General features: G+C 41.9%; 1 protein-coding gene across 7 annotated transcripts in view; it reads right to left on the minus strand.

Annotated features, from left to right (window-relative positions):
* The window catches only part of znf423 (zinc finger protein 423), a 385448-nt gene that overhangs the window by 327919 nt on the left and 29711 nt on the right, over positions 1 to 27818 (minus strand). For 3 of the 7 annotated variants that reach the window (XM_068049398.1, XM_068049397.1, XM_068049396.1), the window contains exon 2: positions 11350 to 11436. The exons of 2 other annotated variants lie outside the window; for them this stretch is intronic. In XM_068049398.1, the coding sequence (XP_067905499.1) occupies positions 11350 to 11436 (87 nt within the window). Of the gene's footprint in view, positions 1 to 9206; positions 9227 to 11335; positions 11437 to 27818 lie in introns of those variants that run through there. 2 more of the 7 variants (XM_068049401.1, XM_068049402.1) reach the window with 2 other exon arrangements.

Below are 27818 nucleotides of genomic sequence, written 5' to 3' on the forward strand. Positions count from 1 at the left end.
TGTACACCTCTATCATGTTCCCCCTCAGCCTTCTCTGGGGCTCTATGGAAAACAACCCTAGCCTTTTCAGTCTCTCTTCATAGCTGAAATGCTCCAGCTCAGGCAACATTCTGGTAAATCTCCTCTGCACCCTCTCCAGGGCAATCACATCCTGCTGCCGGAGAGGATTTGAAAATTTGTGTCAGAGTCCCTGCTATCTCCTCCCTTGCCTCACATAACAGCCTGGGATACATCTCATCTGGGCGTGGAAATTTATCCACTTTTAAGCCCTCTAAAACAGCTAATACTTCCTCCCTTTCAATGCTAATATGTTCAAGTGTATCACATATAGACAACATCCATTGCTTTCTCTTCATCAACCTTCTGTTACTACAGCAAAAAATCAATTAGATTAGTCAAGCACAATCTGCCTTTTACAAATCTGTGCTAGTTCTCCCTAATTAACTCAAACCTTGCCAAGCATCTGATATTTTTTTTCCCTTGATTATTGGTTCTAAAACCTTACCCACTACAGATTTTAAACTGACCGGCCTGTAGTTACTAGGAATATCCTTACACCTTTTCTTGAATAAGGGTGTCACATTTGCCACTCTGCAATCCTCTGGCACCTCCCCAATATCGAGAGAAGACTGGATTAGGATAAGCCCTTCTGCTATCTCCACCCCTACTTCCTTGAGCAACCTGGGATGCAAGCCATCCAGACCAGGTGACTTATCCACTCTTAAGCATTGCCAGCCTTTTCAATATATCCTGCTCATCAATTTTCATCTCATCCATTACCTCTACCATCACCACTTTTACTGATATTTTGCCAGATTCCTCTTCCTTAATAAACACTGAAACATAGTACTCAGTAATTATTCTAGCCTTGCCCTGCGCCTCTAAGCATACATCACCCTCTTTGTCCCTAATAGGCCTCACCCCACCTCTTAATACCTGCTTACTATTTGCATGCTGGTAGATAATTTTGGGGCTCCCTTTTGTGTTAACTGCCATGCTATTCTCATATTCTTTGCCAACCATATTTTCCTTTTCACTTACCCTCTCAACTTAATTGTATTTGGCCTGGTTTTCGCTTGAAGAATTAACCTGGCATACATCATACACCATCTATTTTTGTTTCATCATATACACTATTTCCCTCGTCATGCAAGCAGTCCTGGTTTTGGTTCCTTGTTGGAATGTACCTAGCCTGTACCTGAAGCATCTCCTCCTTAAAAAACCCCCATTGCTTCATTACAGTTTTTCCTGTCAATCACTGGTAGTGCCACATGCAACAATGGAGGGCATCCTCAGGTGGAAAACTGGACTCTTTTGTCTCCACAAGGACTATGCGGTGCTCACTACTACCAATATTGTTTTGGACAGATGCATCCGTGACAGATATATTGGTGAGGACAAGGTCAAATAGGTTTTTCCCCTCGGTTCCCTCATCACCTGCTGCAGACCCAGCCTGGCAGATATGTCCTTCAGAAGAATTCAGCCAGCTCAGTCAGTACAGGTGCTACTGAGCCACTCTTGGTGATGGACATTGAAGTCCCCCACCCATTGTACTTCTCTGCCCTTGGTATACTCAGTGCTTCTTCCAAGTGGTGTTCAAAATGGAAGAGCACTGATGCATCAGCACAGGGTGGGCGTTAGCTGGTAATCAGCAGGAGGTTTCCTTGCCCATGTTTGATCTGATGCCATGAGACGCACGGGAGTCCTTAACAGTGGGGGGAATTTTTTCTCTCCCCTGCTGCGGGTTTGGAAGTGGGGAGAGCATAAAATCGGGTGGGATGGTGGCGCAGGGAGTTCTCACCACTGCTAAAATTTTGTCCGGGGCGGGAAGGCCCGCGAATGGCCTTCCTGCCCCACCACCAACTGAGGCCCCTAACTGGGCAATTAATTCCCAATTAAGGGCCTCATCCAACCGACATCGCAATTAGCCACGTGGCGGGCGGCTCTCTATCACCTCACAGGAAGAAAAACCATGCAGGCTGCTTTCTGGCTTTGGTGGGGGGGGGGATGGGTTTGGGGAGGCCCCCCTGCCCTGCTACTGATCCCCCTACAACTCCCTCCTCCATGACACTCACCCCACGAGACACTTCCTGCCCTGACCTGGGTCCAACGCCGCTCCTGGGCCTCGGGTAGGTGTTCTTCCGCAGCAGCCACCACCTCCACGGTGGCACTGCTCACTGGAAGAGCTGCCGGCCTCTGATTGGCCAGCAGCGGTCCAAGGACGGATCTTCTGGCCCGAGGGTCCACTTAAGTGCCTGACTGGCACTAGATCCAGCAGGCCTTCCGGAGAAGAGGCAATGCGGGGTTCTCGGCGTCACATTTTCCAGACATTGAGACCCCCGCTGCCAGCATAAAATCCCAGCCATTGACTCCAGACCCATTCCGTCCTGATTATACCAGTGCTGCCACCTCTGGTAGGGCTGCCCTGCCAGTGATGGAGGAGTTTGGGACATTGGTTGTAAGGTATGATTCGGTGAGTACGATTATGTCAGGCTACTGCCTGACTAGTCTGTGGGACAGCTCTCCCAATTTTGACACAAGTCCTCAGATGTTAGTCAGAAGGACTTTGCAGGGTCAACTGGGCAGGGTGTGCTGTTGTCATTTCTGGTGCCTAGGTTGACCTATCCAGTTTTATTTTTATCTGACTTTTCTGTAGTGGTTTTGTACAACTGAGTGGCTTGTTAGACCACTCCAGAAGGCTGTTAAGAGTCAACCACATTGCTCTGGGGCTGGAGTCACATGTAGACCAGACCAGGTAGGGATGGCAGATTTCCTCCCCAAAAGGACATTAGTGAACCAGATGGGTTTTTAAAACATTATTAACAAGGCTAACATTTTATTCCAGATTTATTAATTAATTGAACTGAAACTCCTCCACCTGTCATGGTGGGATTTGAACTCATGCCTCTGGAGTATTAGTCCAGGTCTCTGGATTACTAGTCCAGTAACATTATCACTATGCTACCGTCCCCTTATATCTAAAGTACTGTGTTCAGGTTTGGGCAGTGCACCTCAAAGTATATACTTTGAGGCAGTACAGTGCAGATTCACCAGAATGATACTGGAGCATAAAGGATTAAATCTGAAGCCATGGTGCATAAGCTTAATTTGTATTCCCTTGAATTTAGAAGGTTGAGGGGTGAACTAATTAAGGTGCTTAAAATAATAAAGGGATTCGATGGGATAGATAGAGAAAAATATTTCCTCTGGTGGGCAAATCCAGAGCTAGCAGATATCATCTTAAAATTAGAGCTAGGTCATTTAAGAATGAAACTGTGAAGCACTTTTCCACATGAAAAGTAGTGGAAATCTGTAACTCTCCCCACGAAATGCTGTGCATGCAGGATCATTTGTAATTTCCAAGACTGAGAACACTAATTTTTGTTAGGCAAGAATATCAAGCAGCAAGGACAGGCGTATATTTGCGTGTGAAGCTCCTGTTCCAGTGCCCAATTTCCATTCTCAGGTAATAGAACTGATGCTAGCAGCCTGTATTTAATCCCAGCCATTTCTGTTGGTAGACCACAAAAAGGCAGGAGATCCTACACAGCAATGAATTTGTATATATCACAATCTTTGATTGTCTAATCGATAATAGCTGTAGCAGAGGGAACACAGAGTACAACAGAATATTTAAATATAGGAAAATTGACTGGTCTTGACAAAAGTAGAAATACAAACTTAGCTATCGTTGATGGTTTATTGTATCCTGTAATTGGAATGGGAATATGGAATCATTTCCTTTATTAGCTAAGGCGGCATTTAGAATCCTTTCCTTCATTAGCCAAGGTATAGAATATAAGAGCAGGGAGGTTATGCTGGAACCGTATAAATCAATGGTTAGGCCACAGCTTGAGTACTGTGTGCAGTTCTGGTCACCTCATTACAGAAAGGATGTAATTGCACTAGAGAGGGTACAGAGGAGATTACAAGGATGTTGCCAGGACCGGAAAAATGCAGCTATGAGGAAAGATTGGATAGGCTGGGGTTGTTCTCCTTGGAACAGAGAAGGCTAAGGAGAGATGTGATTGAAATATACAAAATTGTGAGAGGGGCCTGGATAGAGTGGATGTGAAGGGCCTATCTACCTTAGCATAGAGGTCAGTGATTAGGGGGCATAGGTTTAAAGTGATTGGCAGAAAGATTAGAGAGGAGGAGATTAGGAAAAAATGTTTTCACCCAGAGGGTGGCGGGGGTCTAGAACTCACCACACAAAAGTGTAGTTGAAGCAGAAACCCTCAACTCATTTAAAAGGTGTCAGGATATGCACCTCAAGTGCCGTAACCTGCAGGGCTACGAACCATATGCTGGAAGGTGTGATTAGGCTGGGTGGCTTGTTATTTGGCCAGTGCAGACACGGTGGGCCAAGTGGCCTCTTTCTGTGCTGTAAACTTTCTATGATTCTAAGTTTGTGCATTGCTTCTTACAGGAGGTAGGTTCTTTTGCTAGGTACATGAGACTTGTAATCAGGAAAGGTTACTAGCAGCTCACATGGAACAAACTTTAATGCTTCTGTCAAGTTTGGCAAAGCATCATTCTCTTAGCACAGTTCTGGAAGGTAACAGATTCACAAACCCATATGTAGAAATTGCAAAATGGCATAAATCATTGGCTCATTTGTTCTGACAGCTTCAGTAACTTGTTTCATTACAGTGGAGCTCAATTATTGTGATAGCTACCTCATGTTACTACCTAAATCCATTGTGCGATTACTTCACGAACGGTAAACAATATACCCTGAGAATGTTATTTTTAACAAGAAGCATTGCAAGACTTCAAATGGTTAAATCAATTCCAGTCAGCACAACCAACAGGCTCCTCCACATTCTGCCATAAAGTTTCAAATCACTGTAAGCAATGGACAACTAAACATAACATCCGGAGACAGCCCCTGCTTCATCCAGCGCAGCCAAGCATCATCAACATTCAAATGTTCACAGGATTTTTTTTGATCTGAGTTTTCAATGCTGAAGCTTACTCTGGAGAAGGCTTACCAGCATTGGCTGAAAGAGCTTAAAATGTTCAGCTAAAATCCCTCTGACTCATTTTGGACATAGTCCACAAAATCTGGATCTACTTGCAAAGTGATCTCACTTCCAATGATAAACATGGTGCAGAGCAGGTAGCACAGTGAGAACAAAAAACATTCTTACAATTTTGCTTTGTAATGCCAACTACAGTCAACTCCATGATGATGTAATAACGAAATACAAATCATCTGACTCTTTCTTGTGCAAAAATTGGGCAGCCCAGCATAAACTGAGTACAAATATGATAAAAGTAGACTTCATATAATTGAATTTTGAAGGCACGATTCAATTACTGTGTCTGTATGATTACAACAATCACTCAAGGTAAATGGCACTCAACAAAAATAGGCACTGAAAGCATGAAACAGAGGTCCAATAGATGATCATGGCAACCCAGGCAGCATAACAATTCAGATAATCTCATCATAATTTCCAACATATTGAAAGTTGGAAATTTGGGTCTCAGACCAATTGATTATCAAACATAATGAAATAAGAACCTGAGGGGGCCTGAGGTTCCAGATCATAATATTTTCGATATGCACTTAACGGACCCAATCATACCAAAGCAGTGACAATCGCAATTGAGCATCTGGAACATAAGAAACTGACCTTCCTGACTGCTATATTAAAAAGTAAATCTTGGGTAATGCAGATGTTTTAATTCAAACAAGATGGAAAAAGTCATCAAAACAGCACTGGCTCAGTGGTGAAGAGGACTGCATATGAAGTACTGGCCATTAGGCAGGTCATAGACCTGAAACGTTAACTCTGTTTCTCTCTCCACAGATGCTGCCAGACCTGCTGTGCACTTCCAGGACTTTGTTTTTATTTGAGGTAAAATTCAGCTCCGGTGCACACCTTACCAATCCACATGTATAAAAGTTTGGGATATCACCAATCAGGGCAACATCATGTAAAGCATGGCAAAAAGTGGGGGAAAGAGATTTCACAATATCAAGTTAAGGAACAGCAAAAGCTTCTGATCTCAAGCAATATAAACTACAGATGATGGGACAAAGAAGATCAAAGCATCGAGACTTGTTTGACATGAAGAAACTCAAGTTGGTGACGAAAAACAAATTGGACCGACTTCAAAGTCTTTTTTTTTTATTTTTTCATGGGATGCGGGAGTCACTGGACAAGCTAACATTTGTTGCCCATCCCCAATTGCCCTTGACAATTGAGGGAGGGAGGGAGGAAGGGAAAGGAAAGGAAGGGAGAGCGGGAGGGGGAGGAGAGGGGAGGAAGGGGGGGAGGGGAGGGGAGAGGAGAGGAATGGGGAGAGGAGAGGGGAGGGGAGAGGAATGGGGAGAGGAGAGGAGAGGGGAGGGGAGGAATGGGGAGAGGAGAGGGGAGGGGAGGGGAGGGGAGGGGAGGGGAGGAATGGGGAGAGGAGAGGGGAGGGGAGGAATGGGGAGAGGAGAGGGGAGGGGAGGAATGGGGAGAGGAGAGGGGAGGGGAGGAATGGGGAGAGGAGAGGGGAGGGGAGGAATGGGGAGAGGAGAGGAGAGGGGAGGGGAGGAATGGGGAGAGGAGAGGAGAGGGGAGGGGAGGAATGGGGAGAGGAGAGGAGAGGGGAGGGGAGGAATGGGGAGAGGAGAGGAGAGGGGAGGGGAGGAATGGGGAGAGGAGAGGAGAGGGGAGGGGAGGAATGGGGAGAGGAGAGGAGAGGGGAGGGGAGGAATGGGGAGAGGAGAGGAGAGGGGAGGGGAGGAATGGGGAGAGGAGAGGAGAGGGGAGGGGAGGAATGGGGAGAGGAGAGGAGAGGGGAGGGGAGGAATGGGGAGAGGAGAGGGGAGGGGAGGGGAGGAATGGGGAGAGGAGAGGGGAGGGGAGGAATGGGGAGAGGAGAGGGGAGGGGAGGAATGGGGAGAGGAGAGGGGAGGGGAGGAATGGGGAGAGGGGAGGGGAGGAATGGGGAGAGGGGAGGGGAGGAATGGGGAGACGGGAGGGGAGGAATGGGGAGACGGGAGGGGAGGGGAGGAATGGGGAGACGGGAGGGGAGGAATGGGGAGACGGGAGGGGAGGAATGGGGAGGGGGCGATGGAGGAATGGGGGAGAGGGGGATGGAGAGAGGACGATGGAGGAATGGGGGAGAGGGAGCGGGAATGGAGGAGGGGGAGTGGTGGCCGGAGGGAGTGGGGGGAGGGGGAAGAGGAAGAGGAGGAGGAGGAGGAGGAGAGAGGAGGAAAGAGGGGGAGGAAAGGAGGAGGAAAGGGCGGGAGGAAAGAGGAGGGGGGCTCTGTCAGCAGGACGCGATATTTGCCCAGAGTGCTCAGGGAGCAATTTGCCTACCTGAACTGCAGTGAATAACAACGTGTGAGATGTCTGCACTTCAGCAAGGATGTCCTTTCTGAAATCTGCCACCAGTTGCAGCCATAACTGCTACTTCCGAGCAGGGCAAGAACTGCATTGCCAATAGTTGTGAAGGTGTTCGTGGCAATGAGCTTTTAGGTATTTGGCTCCTTCCAGGCTGGAGCTAGAGATGTTATTTCCACCATCTTGCAGTTTGTTGTTCACTGTTGTGTAAGGGAGGTCACTGAGGCTCTCTATTCATTGAAAACTAACTACATTTCATTCCCTCTTGCCAGAGAGGAGCAGCAGCAAACACATAGATTCACCAGGATTGCAGGCTGTGCTGTAGTGCAGGTTGCCACTGAATGCAGAGACATCGCTTTGCAGGCACCACATGACAACTCAGCCCAATACCTGAACCAATAGGGATTTGTTTCCCTCAATGTCTAGCTAGTGTGCAACCATAGACAGAGAATCATGAAGGATGATGTCCAGTATCCTGGCAGCAGTCAGGAAGCCTCCATTCTGTAGCAGTCCAAAGCCCAATTATATCACAAACTACACAAGAAGACACTTATAAATCCAACACTATTTTATTAGGTACCAGGACAGAAACAAAACCACATGCATTTCCACAACCTCATCTGTTGTCAGCACAGCATTCAATGGTGTAACGGAAACCCCGCATGCCAACTGAAAATATTAATTTCACCGTATGGAACTTTACCTGAGACTTTTTACTGGACATTGTAACAAATAACTTTTAAAAGATAACAGAACTACTAGCAACCAAGATGGCCACAAATTTGCATGTGAAAAATTAAAGACTCAGCCTGGAGACAGAGGTGATTACCCAGTCTAGCCAGAACAATGGGGGTGCTCCCTGATTAAATTACCTAGAATGGTTCTGTCAATGTTGATAGTCAAAGCCATCAACACCCACTGAAAGAACCAACCACCACCCCTTTACCAAGTATGTTTGAACAGCTTCAGAGGAGAACTTTGAATTTCAAAAACCCTTCAGGAAACTTCTGTTTCAAACAAGTCACATCACATGACTACTTGGGCGACACTGGAGATTTGAGCGTGATGACTCAGAATTTAGTGAGTAACTCTCTTCCTCTCCAGCAAAGTACCAGGGAAGCCTTAGTTGCAGCTAAACCTAACAGATCCTCACAGTCAGCAACAAAGAGGACACGGATAAAGCTCCTCTTTGACCTTCCAGAACCAGAGAAGCAAGCCTGAATTGTCCAGCGAGAACTTCAAGACTTTAATTTCAACTAAAGACACTCAGACTCAGTATTTAAATTCCATTTTTATTAAGAACTCTACTCCAACCTCCCAACTCTGTTTTTTACCCTCTGTAATCTATTTGTGTGTGTGTGTGCGTGTGTGTGTCCCTCTCGTGTGAATGTGAGCGTGGATGTGTCGCATATTTTAGTAATTTTAATCGGTTTAGAGCGATAAGGTTAATAAACTTGCATCTTTCTTGTTTAAACTCAAGAAAATCTGTCTGATTAGTTCATTTGCAAGTATATTAGAGTAACAGGAGCAAGTGCTCACTGAGGTGGTAAGTTAAATCACTGTGTAAAAAGATAAAGCCTGTTGCGGTCAAACCGGATAGGGGGCGAAAGGGGAGCCAGAGACCCCTTCCTCATCTGGTCTTAACAATGGGCACATAGAAAGCAGTCCACGACCCAAAGCCAAGAAGGTATGGTAATGTACAGCTTTCAAACTGATGTCAATAGATCAATACCGTAAGCCCGTTTAGCCGCCACACCCATTGTTATAGGAGAGATGGAAGAAAATGGGAGACTCCCATGTGAAAAATAAAAAGCTTACCCTCCCTCAATGTCTGACATTCATAATGCTACTCACAGTGCAAGATTTTTGATCCAGTAACTCAGCAGCATAGAGTCTACCATCCAAGACTACTTTTGATGAGGTAAGTATTGAAGAAAATGATGTGCGTCAATTCTAGTCTCAGACTGTCCTACATATTGCAGCCTGCAGGCAAAAAAAGCATTCTTGGAGCCAATTTGTGAGAAAAACAAGCATGTGGTAGCAGGTTGCAGGAGACTATAGACTACATGATACAAATACGCAAGGTGCAAGAGGGCTGGAAGGACCCTGGTGGTCACTATTGTAATGTAGCAAAAGCAGCAGCCAATTGACGCACAGTAATCTCCCACAAACAGCAACGTGATAATGACCAAATAATTTTATTTTTTTGTGATGTTGATTGAGCGATAAATATTGAGCAGGATACTGGGGGAAAACTACCCTGCTCTTCTTCAAAATATGGGATCTTTTATGTTCACCTGAGGGGCAGACAGTGCCTCGGTTTAACTTACATTATCCTAATACAGCAACTCCATCTGTGCAACAGTCCCCACGTAACGTACTGAAGTGTCAGCCAAGATTATGTGCACATGTCCCTGGAGTAGGGATTGAACCCACAACCTTCTGATGTAGAGGACAGAGTCACAGCTGACACAAATCTGGGCTTTTGAGTTTATAGATTATCATAACTAAACACAGTTGTTGCTTGCCTGAGAGGAATCAGCTTTGTAAAGTTACTGCTTTGACTTCTAAAAAAGGTGACCCATTTCCCCACAAAAAAGTACTGTAGAATAATTATTTGCATTTGGTAACCTTTTTTTCCTCAACCTTATCATTTTTCTTCACATGTAAAGGTAGCACTACTTTTTAAAAAGAAAATTTTGTTTATATGCCCTTAGTATATTTGGACAGCAAGTTCATTTCAGCACACTGGGATACTGAGATTCAAAATTCTGTGGAAAAACAATTTCAGCAATCAGAAAAAGACAGCTTAACTATGAAAAACCTGATTAGCCAGATTAAAGCATTTGCAGAAGAAACCACATTACCACCCACTGGCTGTATGAATTATTTGGCTATTAAACTAAATATGATAGTTACAAGGAATGTCTACATTACATTAGAAATTATCTTAATCCTACCAAATACTTATATACTAATATTTCTCTTTATTTGTCCCCATTTAAAAGGGGATTGAAAATTCTGGTTATTAATTCTTTCTTGACTTTGAACATTCCACAACCTGTTGTCAGCGGGGATTTAGCTGAAGAAAATAAATTGCCATCCCACCTAGAGGGGCATGTTTGTAACAAACGGAAAAAGTTTGAAACTAAGGAAATTAAGAGTGTTACATTAAATAATTAAATCATATATGCTGACTTTAACTTTCAACACTTAACAAGTTTGGTCATCTCACAACACAAAATATTCACAGTACAACTTAACTATATGATCCCCAGCATTCTCCAAGACAGCCTAGAAGTAAAGATACCTATGGAGATAACTGCTAAAATTATTGTCTGCTCATGTGAATGCCTGCATATAGTTTTTCAAAAATCAATTATTTGAAGAATAAGGAGATTTCTTTATGTAACATACTCTACATTTCGCCAATATGTTGTCTTAAAAATATTTTTAAAAAGAGAAACTCCCCCTTTTTAGAACATGTTTAGAATTTAACTCCCCCTCCCTCACCCCACTCCATCGAGGGCTTCAGCGATTTCAAATCTCTGCAGGGAGCCATGTAGCTGGCATCAGTTCCATAGTCTGCAATACAGATCAGCATCTTTTTTGGTCCTAGAAATCAACTAGGTATTTGTGATAGTCACAAAACATCAGCACTTGCTGGTCAGAGCAAATTCAAACTGCAGCAAGTTTGAGTCAACTGCACAGAATTTGCAAAGAATGCATATTAAGAATATTTTTAATAATGCCTAACCGATGTTCATGTCTTCTATTAGCAGTATACCGTGAAGCAATCTATAGCAATATTTCAACTGAACTATGCAAAACATATACCTGCAATCACAAACAGCTCTTGCTTTGTAATAAAACACAAATTCCATGTGGTTATTAAAGTAAGAATTCCCACCCAGCCACATACAAAGACAGTTTGTGAACTTTAAAAGTACAATAGGTGGGCTGAAAGATTGATGATGTATTACCAAAGGTTTCAGACCTTTGGTAGACCATGACCTTTGGAGATTCATTGATACAGCATATTCTTCTAGACTGTCTTGGATCTGTTTCATGCTGCTGAGAACACCTGCAGGACAGAGTAAATCAATTAATATAATTCAAAAGAATAAATGTGGGAAGGAGAATGGGATATTTAAATTCAGTAAAGGATATGTGTAACTTACCACTAAATTATGCCAGCTAGTAATAAACTGTAGTGTATCTAAATGGAAATACAGGGGCAATGAGACTTAGAACTTTGAATATTTGCTATTAGCCCATTCATAATTAACTTCTTGTTGAAAGATATGCCCATAAGTATTCAGAATCTTGCCATGACAAAGGGATGGCACTCAAAGAACTGTCCACCTGAAAATTTCATAACTTCTTCAAAAGAAAAATCGAAACATGGCTAACTTGTTCAAAAACAACTTACTTCTTTGAAAAATTGAAAAATATAACAACTTGCATTTGTATTAAATTTATAATTTTAAAAAGCGAAAAGATCACATTTAAAAAGTCAGTTCAAACTTGACGATATTTAAGGCTTTGCATTATTTTCCACATAACTTGAATTGGATTCTGAAATGTACAGTGTATAAAGTGCAGGTTCCTTTTGGCGTTGACTGCTCAAGATGCATGTCAAAATTATTAGAAAATCAATGCAAACTATAACCTTTACTGACAATCTGTAAATGTATTTGAATGACTTAGTCCCAATCCCTTGCTAGCTATCTAAAGGTCAATACATTTCATGCTTCTTATAACATTACACAAATAGGTAAAGTGTTTTTTTTCAAAATTTAATGTATGCAGGCAATTGTTCTCTATAATGCATTTCTCCAGGAATGACAGAATGAAAACTCGGTAATGTTAGGCTTAATTAAACAGGAGTGGTCTCACTATTATGCATTTTTTTAAAAATTAACTATTTACAAAAATGTTTGTTTATAATAGTGGTAATCTTGCTCATTCCTTTGGGAAGAGGTTTAAACTCTACCCAAAATAAAAAATAATCAAAATTAAAGAAAATAATCAAAAAGGCTAATGGAATGCTAGCCTTTATATCTAGAGGATTGGAGGATAAAGACATAGAGGTTATGCTGCAGCTGTACAAAACCCTGGTTAGACCCCACTTGGAGTACTGTGAGCAGTTCTGGGCACCACACCTTAGGAAGGATATATTGGCCTTGGAAGGAGTGCAACGTAGGTTTACAAGAATTATACCTGGACTACAGGGGTAAAGTTACAAGGAGAGATTACACAAATTAGGCCTGTTTTCGCCTAAGGTGATCTGATTGAAATCTTCAAGATATTAACAAGAAAAGACAGGCTAGATAAAGATAAACTATTTCCACTGGTTGGAGATTCTAAAACTAGGGGGCATAGTCTAAAAATTAGGACCAGACTGTTCAGGAGAGATGTTAGGAAGCACTTCTTCACGCAAAGAGTGGCAGAGGTTTGGAACTCTCTCCCACAAACAGCAGTTAAAGCTAGAACAGTTAATTTTACATCTGAGATCGATAGATTTTTGTTAAGAATAGATTTTTGTTAAGAAAAGATATTAAGGGATATGGGCCAAAGGCAGGTATATGGAGTTAGGCCGCGGATCAGCCATGATCTCACTGAATGGCGGGACAGGCTCGAGGGGCTGAATGGCCTACTCCTGTTCCTATAAAAAGTGGATGTTGCGCTCATCTAAGGGGAATGGTGGAGGGGAGAGGGAGAAAATGGGAATAGCCTACACACTGTCACTTGAAAAAAAAACTGTACCTTTCATAAGGTGACCCTCCCCATCCCCACACTGTTCTAAAGGTTTCGCTATAGTCAACACCAGAGATTGTTTAACCATGTTTTACACGAACTCTGAAACACTTTTAAAATAAAATGATCATAAGATACATTCTGCCTGTCGCATAAAGTTAAAGAGAAGTTATTTTATTAAATTAAAACTTCTCCAATTCAGTCAAATTAATTTTTCTTTGATTTTATATACATAGTAGGTAATCCAACATTGAGGCCCAAGAACCATGATACTCAGGTCAACATGGAGAAATGCCAAACTATTTCTGAATTGATGAAAGAGTAATGCTTCAAGAATACACATAATTTCAGATGTCAAGAAAACCCTATATGCCAAATGAGAAATATTAATTTCATCGGTTGGCAACTTATACTAGACTTTTAATGGAGAAAATCTTGCAGTTAACTTTTTTAAAAAACTGGCAACCAAGATGGCGACCACATTTCGCATCTGTAACACCTTTTCATATTCAAAAGATCCACCCGGAGCCAGAGGGTCAAGTAGCATGGACCGAGGACAATGGCTTGCTCTGTGATTGAATTACCCAAAATGGCTTCATTAGCATGGCAATCGAGGCAATCCTAACATACTGACTTTGAAACAGAAAACCCCCTCCCTCCAAGTGTAAATTGGCTTCCTGGGGCATGTGGAGCCAATTCCTAACCTTGAAACCTTGCTGCAGTCAAACAAGAGGAAAGGCAAGAGGGGAGCCTGAGACCCCCTCCTCACCTGGCCATAACAAGGTCTTGCATATGGCCTTGAGAATCTCCAAGTGTTGGCCAAAGAAACACCCAGTGAATGAATAGTGTGAGCTCCAACCTTCCCTGCTGACCACAGCTTTGCCATAAAACAACAAAGAAAATCAAAAAAAAGTTATCTGACCCATCAAAACTAGTCTCGTCACACACCATGAGAATCTTGCAGACTCGCATTTTCTTATTTCTCAATGACCATTGGCAGCTGTTTAAGCTTAAAAAATTTAGGTCTGCCCCAGCACCTAGCAGTAAAAGGATAACATATTTTTTGTTGGCTTAGTCTCCACTTGAACTGATTTCTAGGTCCAATGAGATGCTGAGCCATAAAATCTCCTATGGAGCCACATGCTGACAGCCATCATCAACAAGATCAGTATAGTGGCTACTAGTTTATGTATAAAACTCAAGGCCCTCATACGTGATAGTGTACAAGAAAAACTACCATTTAGGAGAGCATTATACAGTCTTTTTTAAAATCCCATTGATATATTAATTCAGCATCTAGAACCCAATCATCCCAGGTCATTTTCATGCTCCACGGTGCTCTGAAAATGAGCACAGAAACAATCATCCCAACACACAATACAGGCTTTTGTGAATTAGGAAATGTCCATTTAAAAATGTAGGTAAGTTTTACCTTTTTTATCCAAAGAATTGACAAGTACTGGGGTAAAACTTAATCTGTTTCCTTCACACTGAAAAGCACAGCAGCTCCTCCCAACCAGTCCCCAAAGATTTATCAACACTCACTGTTTACCCAAATACATTTATTTAAAGAAACAGATATACACTGAAAGAAAAAGGATGTTACAATTAATCATAATTAATTATTTAAAAGATGACAACTATTCTTCAGTAACCAACTCTCCTGGTGGCTTGTAAGTATCCAGAGATATATATGGTCAATACAAGGTCTTTATCAAAGTAGCCTCCACAGATTTCTTAAAAAAAAAAATCTACCCAGTGCTAGATTTGGATGTTTAGAGCCATACAGCACAGAAAACAGGCCCTTCAGCCCACTGTGTCTGTGCCGGCCACCAAGCCTATCTATTCTAGTCCCATTTTCCAGCACTTGGCCCGTAGCCTTGTATGCTATGGCGTTTCAAGTGCTCATTTAAATACTTTTTAAATGTTGAGGGTTCCTGTCTCTACCACCCCTTCAGGCAGTGTTCCAGATTCCAACCACCCTCAGTGAAAACATTTTTCCTCAAATCCCCTCTAAACCTCCTGCCCCTTATCTTAAATCTCTACCCCCTGGTTATTGAAACCTGCACTAAGGGAAAAAGTTTCTTCTTTCTATCTACCCTATCTAATCCCCTCATACTAGCTCTATAACCTGTTCTGACAGTTCGATATCTGCGAAGTCACAATATTGAGCTTTGTCTCGGCACCTTGCAACAAACTGGTCAATGGACTCGTCATGGCTTTGTTGGTAGGTCATAAGCTCAAGCCTATGTACTTGGAAATTTATCTTCACTGGTTGCTGCTCCAGGGATCTCCATATCTTGCCAGGGTCCTTCTGATACTCAGCTGACAAACCCGACGTATTGATCTGTTTCAGGCCCTCGTTGCCCAGTACAATCTTAATTTTGGTAGGTCGTTTCTCTAGTTCGTTCATTTCTTGATCAAGGAATCACAGAATTGGTACAGTGCAGAAGGAGGTCATTCGGCCCATCACGCCCGCACCTGCTGTCTGAAAAAGCAATTCACTTAGTGCCGTTCCCCCACCTTCTCCCTGTAACCCTGCACATTGTTCCTTTTCATATAACAGTCCAATTCCCTTTTGAATGCTGCAATTGAACCTCCCTCCACCACACTTTCAGGCAGCGCATTCCAGACCTTAACCGCTCACCGCGTGAAAAAGCTTTCCTCACATCGCTTTTGCTTCTCTTACCAAATTCTTTAAATCTGTGCCCTCTCATTCACAATCTTTTCACAAGTGGGAACAGTTTCTCTCTATCCACTCTGTCCGCACTCCTCATGATTTTGAAAACCTCTATTAAATCACCTCTCAGCCTTCTCTTCTCCAAGGAAAAGAGTCCTAACTTCTCCAATCTATCTTCATAACTGACGTTCCTCATCCTTGGAGCCATTCTCATGAATCTTTTCTGTACTCTCTCCAATGCCCTCACATCTTTCCTAAAGTGTGGCGCCCAGATCTGAACGCAATACTCCAGCTGAGGCCGCACTAGTGTCTTATACAAGTTCAACATAACTTTCTTGCTCTTGCAAGAAACTGCTAACCTAGTTGGAATCCAACCTACCAAACATATGCCATCTAAGACAAATAATGATCCTAGTTCATTACACTGGTTTAGATGTGCCTCAGCATCTGGTAAAAAGCAGAAATGCTTTGCTAGAGAAAGATGACCAACCAATGAGATCAGAGAAGTTTAACTCCAGAGCAAGTTCTAGTATGAAAAGACTGTTGGCTGAGGGGGCAGAAAACCCCACAGTATTCCATCATATGGATCACCTAAAGTTCTACCAAGGTCTATCCTGAGTTAGTTCTCTTTGGGTAGTGATAGAACTGGTACAGGTGAAAAGGATAAAGATCAGTGCGTTCTTTATTGTTATCCAGTGATCTCGCCTGGAAAGTTTGCACATGGAGACATCCACGTGTGAAAACAGTAGGAACAGGAGCAGGATCAGATGTGGTGCTTTCTCCCATTGTTGAGTGGCCTGTCGACATGCAATGCACACTTACAAATTAAGAATGGCCATTGCTGTAATGTATCAGAGGGCTGCTGGCACCATGAAACCATGTCACAACACGTCCTACATTTAAGGAATGAAGGGTGAAAATTAGAGGGATCAAAAAGAAAAGACTTTATCAGCTCATCCAAAGTCCTAAATCAACCACGAACTACTGGATTTTCAGATAGGCTCCAGGACTCCGTAAACTGCTGGAACTGTCAAATGCTTTTCCAACATCAGCTGCAACCCCTCTCTCTCTATCGCACCCACCTTCCAAGAACATGGCATACTCCTTTGGAAAAGTAGAATTCTATTTATTAAAACTCATCCAAAATCCAAGGTCCGGTGTTAAACAGTAAACACTAAAGTGCTGCAACCCAATCAGCAAAATTAAGATTAAGCCAAAGAAAGTTTTTTTTTAAATCAGCTTCACATGCTTGATCTTAAACAAGATAAATACTGCCCTAATATCATGTGATCAGATTCCCAAAACACTAACTGTTGCCCTGGCCCATCTATTTCAACTGTCTCAGTTAACTGGTGTTGGCCCATCTTAGATGAAAGTAGCATGCATCTTGCCTGCTACGGGAAGAGATCAAATACAAACCATTGAAACTGCAGTTCAGTATCCTTACAACTGTGCTGCAGTAAGTGAGATGATGCAGTCTGTCAAACGCCATCACAGCAACATGTTATCAGGCTGACTTTGAACCCAAATTAGCAGCCAAACATCCAGAATTGGTGTGCTTCTCTCAACCCCAGTTTGAAGTTAATGCTGTAACCCTCTAGAACATTCAATCCAGCCTCAATGAGAAATTGGCCTCCTGTGCTCTATCTAGCAAGTTGCTGAAATGAATATGTAACTTCTTCAGAGAACACAAACATCTGGTCATGAAAAATGTATGTTTCAAAACAATAACGTGCTGGATCATGTCACGCTAATTCACAACACTATTACTCTATAGGGCTAGTTTTCCGTATACTTACTCCCAACACAGAGCCTCGCCTGCCTGCACTCCCTGCAATTTCCCAATATGCACTCCCAACGGGCACGATTCCATGACAAAAGCATACATTTGGAAAATCAGCCTAGACTTAGAATGACAAATACACGCAAACAGCACTTGAAATTAATTTAAACTGCTTAAACAGTTGGATATACATCAAGGGTAGATGGTTTAAGGAAAATAAACTACTAGCAAAAAATTCTGTGCCCAGCTTCAGTTTTGATGAAACACTGATCCCTACATGCATTATTCATTTGAAACATAAATTCATTTTTTTTTTTAAAAGAAAGTACATTATAGAATCATATAGCATATAACGAGGCCATTCAGCTGATTGTGCTTATGCTGGCTATCTGAAAGAGCCAAATACCAGAGTTTGATTTCTTTTACTGGCAGTAAGAGAAAATGTATATTTGTGACACTTCCTTATCAGGGAGACCAATTCTCATCATCCAACAGCCAACTTGTACCACAGTATGATGCACAATTTCCTATTCAACTGAACAATATCTCCACCATTATTTTAAGAATTAAAAACCAAATGCTCAAAAATACACAACAGGTCCTTCAGCACCAATAAAGTGAAAAAAATGGATTAACAGTTCAGGTGTTGACACTGTCAGAAATAGGAAGTAGAAGATAAGTGAGCACTTTCATGGGACAAAATAAAGAGAGATGAAAAGCTGGAATTAAATGAAAACCAGTGTAAGTTAGGCAATTAAAAGAACAAAGACTGTAGAAATAGCTAAGTAAAGCAGCAAAATTAAAAACAAATTGCTAGGAACACCTCAGCAGGCTAGTTATGAGAAAGAAGAAAAGACAAGTCAGCACTCTAGGTACAGCCAGCCCCACTGGAACTGTGCTCTGATGAAAAGTCCACATCACTGACACCAACCCACCTTCCCCCAACTGATGACAGGCCAACCTGAGAGAAAATAGTAGATAGCTAGAGTCTTGCAGTTCCTAAAGTCAATGCTCATGCCAGAGGACTGCATGGTACTCCAGAGAAAGATGAGACAACAATTCCTGAAGTTTGTTTTGTGTTAGGTTCGAACAATATAAGAATCCAAAGACAGAGGGGTCAAAGTGCGAATGGAAGGGAAATAGAAGTGACAGACTGAAAGAAAAGTCAGAATCACTGCAATCATCCAATCTGAATTTGATCTTCCCAGTGTAGATTGTGCAGTGACCAACCAATACAGTTTTCTTGTTTGAAATTATAACTTGCTGCCTCATATAATAGTATTTGGGCTCTCAACAATGATATGGGAGGAAGAAAATGAACAAGTGTCAGATCTGCTATGTTTACGTGGTAAAATGCCAGGATAAGGGCAGCTGGAAGTCAACATAATGGCAAAATGAGTATTTTCAACATTTTCAGCATTTGTAGGTTTAATTTTTTGAATCGCTTAAAGCAGTAGCACTGATCTTTTTACATTAGTTTCTTTGCTCCATTGCTACATCGGATACTGTATCATTCAGCATACTCACGCTGAATAGGGCACAGTCTACCGTGTTCACAACTGCAAAGGCTGTTGGCATATATAAGCAGACAAGTGAAAAGGGAAAGAGACAAAAAGAAATCAAACAGCAGTCAATAATAATAAAAAAATCAAGCATTTAAGAAGCAGACTAAAGACAGGAACAAAAAGCAAACAAAATACTATAAAACTGGCAAACTAAGAATCTTCTGCCTCTACTCAATTTCTGTATTGCACAGACTCATTAATGTCTTGTATAATGAGAGCAAATTAATGCTGCTGTATTTATTTGGAAATCAGTAGAAACCTTAAAACCACTGAAATCTGCCCAAATATAAACTGCACAGGGTAGGATGTTTTTATTTTGAAACAAGAGACATAGTGAAGTGATATTGTAGCGTTTGTATTGGGACAGATATGGCTCTCAAAATAACAGTGACGTTAACTGCGATTATCATTATTTATCTGCAAATGGTAGAGTAATTTCAGGTCAGAGAGCAAGATGCATGGTTAAATGCAAATATCCAGAAGTTGCTGTTGGAGTTGCAACGCTCCGCCGTTAGCTTCACGGAAACAACTGTTTGCTGTCAGCCTCACGATGGAAAAGCACTGAATGGTGTGAAGCTGCTGTATTTATTAGTAAATATGAGCTAAACGCGCCACAGGAAGTTAAGAATGGTCATTTCAAGTCTAAGTACCCTTTCAACGACCTAAGTGTTGCACAACCATTCTGCCACTGAAATTAACTACTACAAATATGAGAGTCACATTCCTTCAGATATTAATTGAAGATTTTAAAAACATTAAAATTCTTTTTAAAAAAAATTCCTTTTCTTTCCTCCGCCATTTCTGCCACCTCTAGCGTGACACCACCACCAAGCACATCTCCCCCTCCCCTTTCAGCGTTCCAAACAGATCATTCCCTCTGCGACACCCTGGTCCACTCCTCAATCACCCCCAACCCCCCTCCTTTTCCGATGGCATCTGTCCATGCAAGTGCAGGAGATGCAGCCCTTGCCCTTTTACCTCCACCCTTCTCCAAGGCACAAAACACTACTTCCAGGTCAAACAGTGATCTGCTTATTTGCTATTCACGATATGGTCTCCTCTACACAGGGGAGACCGAACAAAGACTGGATGACCACTTTGTGGAACACCGCCGTTCAGTCTGCAAGTGTGACCCCGAAGTTCCAGTCGCTTGTCATTCTAATTCTCCCGCTCTGACCATTCTGTCTTTGGCATGTCACAGTGCTCCTATGAAGCTGAGCACAAACTCGAGGAACAGCACCTCGGCCAGAATTTTGCAACCCCCCAGGAGGGAGCTGGTGGTGGGGGAACCGTAAAACTGAGTGGGAGACAGCGGGTGCCATTCCCGATGCCTTCCCACCCCCGCTGCAATTATACAGGGGCGGCGGAGGTGAGAAGCGGCCCACCCACCTCAGGCCAATTAACTACCAATTAAGGGTTTATTCCCGCCGTTGCTGATATTTTACAAGCAGCGGCAGGGCAGCAAAGGCCCCTAGGTCACTGCCAGGTAAAACCTGGTGGCCTCCTTGCAGGCTGGAGGGTGGGGAGCCCTCCTGATTGGGTGCCCTGTGCCCCATGGAGAGACGTCCCCCCACAAACGGCCCAAGTACCCCCACTACGCAACATCCCACCTCCCCACCCCCCTTGCCTCACCAGGGCCTGGTCAACTGGCACTGGCGAGGACCCAAAAACTTACCTTCTTTCCGGGGCCGCAGTCCCTCTTGCTGCCGTTGGCTGGGTGCAGTCTCAGCAGCGGCCACCGCTCCCCTTAGCGCTGAAGAAAGGTCACAGACCTGAAATGTTAACTCTGTTTCTGTCTCCACAGATGCTGCCAGACTTGCTGAGTATTTCTAGCATTTTCTATTTTTATTGCAGTTTTCCAGCAGCTGCAGTATTTTGCTTTTCCCTCAGTACTGGAGTGGCAGCCTAGATTATTGTGTTCAAGTCTCTGGTTGGGGGGCTTGAACCCTCAACCTTTAACTCAGAGGCGAGAGTGCCACCAACTAAGCCACAGGTGATATGACACAAATTTAAACCAGACTTCTTTTGTAAGCAAGATTTCCATTAAAAAAAAACTGTTGTACTTCCATTTAAATGAAACATACTGACTATGCAGCCAGATTCACTCCTGATATAATAAATGTTGCAAATCAAAGGCCATTATGTACCCTCTGACTAAAGCATCCTTCGCACCCAATCCAGTGTTAATCTACAATAATGGCTTTGAGGAAAAGGATATAATATTTCATTTTCTGGTGTCAAGCATATGACAATGCCTAATTTTATTATTTTTGACAACGCTCAAAGACTTGTAAAAGGTCTTCAAATTTTGTGACACTAAAACCACACATCTACAATTTTTTTGGCTGTTCAGATAGTTTTTGAAATTTCAACTTGTCATTTCATTTGCATTCAATTTCAAAAACGAAAAAATATTTCCATGCTGATGAGGTATCACAGTTGTCAATGTCATAAAAGGACAAGAGCATTTTATAGGAATTGCATTACTTGAAATTTTGCATCGAATTTATTTTATGCTCTGTATACTACTGATCATTGAAACCTGGGGTCATTCCTCAAGTAACGTGGAGTAGAAAAGACCAAGATTTAATTGGGGTCTACCATCAGCGGGAATAAGAGACGACGACCAAAAAGACAGAAACAATGCAAAAGAAGTGAACCACATAAGAGAAAAAAAATTACAACAGGGAAGAAAATACAGACGCAAAAGGACTTCAGAAAAAGATAAAATAAAGTTGAAAAAGGAACATTCACAAAATCCATCCAATAAACGTAGATAAAGGAGAATACAGATATTCAAGAAAGTTGAAATGTTGCAAGTGAACAAATAGCTCATTTTAAAGACTAACAGTACAAAATTGGTCCCAATGTTTCATTTCTGACTTTCAAAACAACACTAAATAGTAGCAACTCTGACCTCCTAACTCCTTTATAAAGTTTTGTGCTGTTTGAACTTATATTGAACCCAGAAATTTATGTTTCAGTTCTGTTTCCATGCCCACCCCATCCGAAATCCTTTCCTTCAGCCTAACTCATCAACTAGCCCACCAGATACTAAGGGCCCCCCTTTTTAATTTTATTTATTTCTTATTTGTTTATTTTATTTTAGTTTGTTTCTACTGTGCCTACCCACTGTTTTTTCATGTTTGTGCTTGGGGCCAGGCTGTTCATTTTTCTGTCAATTAACACCCTCGCTGCACTAACACTTTATCTTTCACCACACCACTAACATACCGTTTGCCTTTGCTCCATGACCTTCTGATCAGTTATTCTCGGTGACCTTGTCCTATAAACACCTTCTCTTTGATTATCTCTTGCCTCACCTCCACTTTATTTGCTTAAAACCTGTTACATTTCTAATATTTGCCAGTTCTGATGAAGGGTCACTGGCCTGAAAGGTTAACTCTGCTTCTCTCTCCACAGATGCTGCCAGACCTGCTGAGTATTTCCAGTATTTCTTGTTTTTATTTCAGATTTCCAGCATCTGCAGTATTTAGCTTTTAATTTAACTAAATGAATCTACCTCTGATTTGTGAAGAAATAAGTCCATCATGGCTGTTAAACATTTATTGACAATCTAAAAAAAAATCAGAGTTTTAAATGACATTTCTTTCTAAATATTCTTCCTCCATACTACTGATTTTCATAGGTTTCCTCCTATCACCTTGGAGTATCTCTGTGGCTACCCATCATTCACAAGTATAGTCATTTCAAAACAAGATGGTTCACAAATTTGTGGAAAAGCTTGCCTCTCCCACCACTCCATGTTGCAAGCACTGATAAAGCAATTTTTAAAAAAGTTTCTCAGCATGCTAGTTTCCAAAAATAAACTTAGTCTGCAATAAAAGTAAGGTACCTTTGAAATTTTTAAAATGTACAAAGAAGTAGGTGCCAAACTGCTCCAAGACAAGCATAATGGATTGTCATTCACAAAAACTTACTCCAAATCTCAGTGCTGGACAACCCTGGCCCTTAATCCAAGAAGGGAACTGCACTCTACCATGAAAATTTCTTCATAGAAACAAGTTGTTCAGCCCAACCAATCCACATTGGTACTTATTCACACAGACCATAGCTCTAATCACACCTGTGTACTATCCTATATAATTATATTCCCTTTTCAAATCAATTACTTTTCTAACCTACTTTAAAATGTTGACATGATCTCTGCTTCAAATCACCAAATCTTGTAGCATATTCCACAGCCTCACAATATTGAGTAAAAACAAAACTTTTGCTCTGTCCTAGATCTCTTACATTTAATCTTATATCTATGATCCCCTGTTTTGACTGTTCAATCACTGGAAATTTTAAGATTTTATATAGATTCAGGAATACAGCTTAACTTTTACAGTCCATGACTTTTGCCACAAAACCGAGTATCCATTAGTTTCTTATTAAATTGCCTTATCCACTTGAGGTGCCCATGAGCTGCATCTCTCAGCCATTAGTATCTAGAATATTTACTTTTTCCAACTACTAACACAGGTGATAGATAATAATTAGAGGCGGCTTCAAAATTCAATTTTTTTGAAAATGATTACAAATTAGCGAGGAACAAAAGTGTCCTGGTTTAAATCTCAGCTGAGCTAGGCAAAGAAGAAAAACTGCTCTTGGAAATGGGTTCCTTATTACAGCAGACACAATTTTCTGTGGTTTAAGGAAGAATCAATACTGACAGTATCTTCAGGTACCTATACAACCAACCAAAATGGTGCAGTTGAAGGCATTTTCAAAACTAAAAAAGTATTTCAGACAAATGGATCCTGTTAGAACAAAACCCTCATTCTTTGAAGAGATGGATAAGACTGATAAACAGAATGAGAATTCAATGAACTTAATAGCTGAACAGTAGAATGAAAATAAAATCAAAAGAATTCTTCCCTTAATTATCAAAGTTTTTCTGCTAGTAATTTCCATTTCCCAATGGTTCTTTCGATATGTAAATTTGTCAGTCATTTACGGCACAGAAGGAGGCCATTCAACCCATCGAGCGACTGTTGATTTCCTGAACCAGAACATCTCAAGTTTCGCCCTTGATCCATGCCAGATTAACTAATCTCAACTGAAAAGGTATCAGGAGAGCCCTGCAACTGGCGTCAGTGCACCTGCTTAAATTCAGCGGGCGTAAGGAAATAAATCAGCTAGGAATCGCAAGTTTAAAAGGTGTTTCTGTGCGTAAATCAGCTTAGGATTCAGATGGGACTCACATGTGAAGCCAACTTGTAGTTAAATAGCCTAAAAACTGTAACTGTCTAGGCTCACACTGTACACTAGGCTATTTTGGTGCGATACTGGTGGGCTATTGACAACTATGGAACTATTACCCAGTAGGACAGGACAAGAGAAAAAAAACCTTCTGCTAACGAGTAATATTGCTACAACACACTAAAACCTTGCTAATTTGTTTTGTTGATTAGTTCTTATAAGCTTTGGAAACAGTAGTCACTAATTAATGGACAATTAAACTGTAAAATAATGATCAATAGATTACAAACGGTCATCTCCAGAAAAACAGATTGAGAAAGCTCGTTCGCTAAAATGAAACTGCTGTTTGCATTATTCCAGAATACCGTGTAAATCTGAGGAAGCATCCTCGAAGAATTAATACAGTATACTGTATTCGCTGCTCACAATGTGGTCTCCTCTACATGGGGGAGACCAAACGCAGATTGGGTGACCGCTTTGCTGAACACCTCCAGTCAGTCCGAAAGCATGACACTGACTTCCGGTTGCTTGCCATTGTCAACACTCCCCCCTGCTCTCATGCCAACATTTCTGTCTTTGGCCTGCTCCAGTGAACATCAACGCAAGTTCCAGGAGCAGCACCTGATCTTTCCATTAGACATTCTACAGCCTTGTGGACTGAACATTGACTTCAATAACTTCAGAGCATGACTGGCCTATTTTAATATTTTATTTTTTAACCATGTGCCTGCTTTTCATGTAGTCGAGCTGTTCGTTATTCCGCTATTAACAGTGTCTCTGCTTTGTCTTTCACCACAAGCATTAATACACGCTTTGCCTTTGTCCCATTACAGCTTTGTTATTTAATCTCCCTCTGCCCTATCAAACACCTTCCCCTTTGTTCTCTCCCTGACACCATCTTCCCTTCACTTGCTTAAAACCTAATTTTTTTCTAACTTTTGCCAGGTCTGATGGAAGGTTACAGACCTGAAATGTTAACTTTGCTTCTCTCTCCACAGATGCTGCCAGACCTGCTGAGTATTTCCAGAACTTTTTTGTTTCAGATTTCCAGCATCTGCAGTATTTTAGTTTTATCTCAAAGAATTAACGTCTCGCTCACTTATAAATATCAGTATGTGGGTTACATTCACATCGCTACAGGTAACACTAGAACAACAGAAGTCCTAGAATGGCTTCTTGAAAGTTTTAAGCAGAAAGCAAAACACTTACTAGTTTATTCTGGAATGGTCAATGGCCTCCAGCATTCCAAAGTGATGAAATTGATGTTTTACCAATACCCACAATGACAGGTTTATGGAAAGCTGTATAATCTTAAGGCCCAACACAAAGTTCAAAGTACTCTTGAAAGCAGTCTTCCAAAACCCAACCAGGAATTCTATTTAAAACACAATACCAAACCTGGAACATATTTTTAAGCATCTAAACAAATCAAATCTCTATTATGGCAAAAAGCAATGAGTGAACCAGCCGTAGTATACGTTTTCAGGTCAATTCGACACAATGTGACATCTATCGGACTGAATCCTATCCATAAAATCAGAAACTCAATATTACATGCAAACTTGCCTACACCATAAACAGAGGTGTAAAAATTGGGAATTTAGTAAGGGTGGGAATTCGGTGCAGAGGAGAAAGGAGATGCTGCTTTTTGCCTCCAATGCTTGTAGTGGTTCATGTAAGTTTGAGACAGCATGTATTTAAAATTTTGCCTGGCGATTTCGTGCTTAGGGCAAGATAGTGTGTAGAAGAAAACATAACTTATAACAAACTGAAAATTAAATGAAGATATGGCAAAGCAGTTTTGTGTGTCTGGACTGCTGTATGTGGGTGTTTATGGACAGTGAGACTGTGCTGAGTGAATATATCTGTAGATGTCTCCATCTCGAATCTCTCTAGCCCAGAGTCATTGAGCTGGACAGCAAGTTGGAGTCACTGCAAAACACAAGAGAACAGTAAAGGTATTTGGACAATTTTCTCCAGATCTTGGTCACACCTCGTACAGAGATGCAGGATCAGAACAAGATTGGTGTGACCGATAGTGTACAGAGCAAAGGGCTGAGATAGCGAATGAGGATCCCCAGAAACTGATCCTATCCAAAAAGTACAATATACTTGCTATCTGTGAGGATAAGGAAAAAGACTGTTGAAAGGACAGCCAGAAGGCTGACCTGGCACCTTGGAGCAGGAGGCTACCTAAGTGGGAGAGAGAGGAGGGGGGGGGAAAGAAGTGTAATGTGGTAGTTGTAGGGGACAGACAGCATCCTTTCTAAACAGGATAGAAGAGTTCCACATGGTATGTTGCCTACCTGGTGCCAGGATGAGTGATATTTTGAATCATCTTGAAAAGGATAAAGGGGAAAGAGATGGATTCAGTCATTTTGATTGACATTGGGCCAACAACATAGGGTACAGCAGGCAAGAGGTCCCACTTGGAGACTATTAGGAACTAACAGCTAAATTAAAGAACAGGACCCTCAAGGGTTATAATCTCTGGAGTGTTACCCACAAATTGACAGAGATAAGCAGATTAGAGAGGTGAGCATGTGGCTGAAGGAATGGAGTAGGAAAGAGGGGTTGCATTTCATGTGACACTGACAGCAGTACTCAGGCAGGAAGGAACTGTACCATTCGGATAGCTTTCCCATGAATCAGTTTGGGACCAGGGTCCAAGCAGAAAGGATAAAAAGGGTGGGCATGAGAGCTTTAAATTACTAAGTGAGGTTGGGGGTGGGGGGGTGGAGAAGAGGGCTCAGGTAGAGAAACGCAGTATGAACAATAGTTCAAAACCAAACGTAAGGAAAGAACACAAGAAATAGACAGGAGTAGACCATATGGACCAATCGAGCCTGCTCCGCCATTCAAAACGATCACGGCTGATCTTCGGATTCAACTCCACTTTGCCACCTGCTCACCATAGCCCTTCATTCCCTGAAAGACCAAAAATCTGTCTATCCCAGCCTTAAATGTATTCAACAACAGAGCATCCATTCTCTGGGGTAGAGAATTCCAAAGATTCACAACCCTTTGAGTGAAGGAATTTCTCCTCATCTCAGTCCTAAATGATCAGCCCCTTATCCGGAGACTGTGCCCCCGTGTTTTAGATTCCCTGACCAGCGGAAATAATCTCTGTGTCTACGCTATCCAGCCCCTTTAGAATCTGATATGTTTCAATGCGATCACCTCTCATTCTTCTAAACTCCAGCGAATCCAGGCCCAATTTACTTGGGTCTCTCATCATAGGACAACTCCCTCATCCCAGGGACCAATCCAGTGAACCTTCGCTGTACTGCCTCCAATGCAAGTATATCCTTTCTTAATGTGGAGACCAAAACTGTACACAGTACTCCAGATGTGGTCTCACCAAAATCCTGTACAACTGTAGCAATACTTTCTTATTCCTGTACTCCAATTACCTTGCAATAAAGACCAACATGCCATTTGCCTTCCTATTTGCTTGCTATATGTGCATG

This window comes from Heterodontus francisci, chromosome 17 (assembly GCF_036365525.1).
Source record: "Heterodontus francisci isolate sHetFra1 chromosome 17, sHetFra1.hap1, whole genome shotgun sequence".
Classification (NCBI taxonomy): domain Eukaryota; kingdom Metazoa; phylum Chordata; class Chondrichthyes; order Heterodontiformes; family Heterodontidae; genus Heterodontus; species Heterodontus francisci.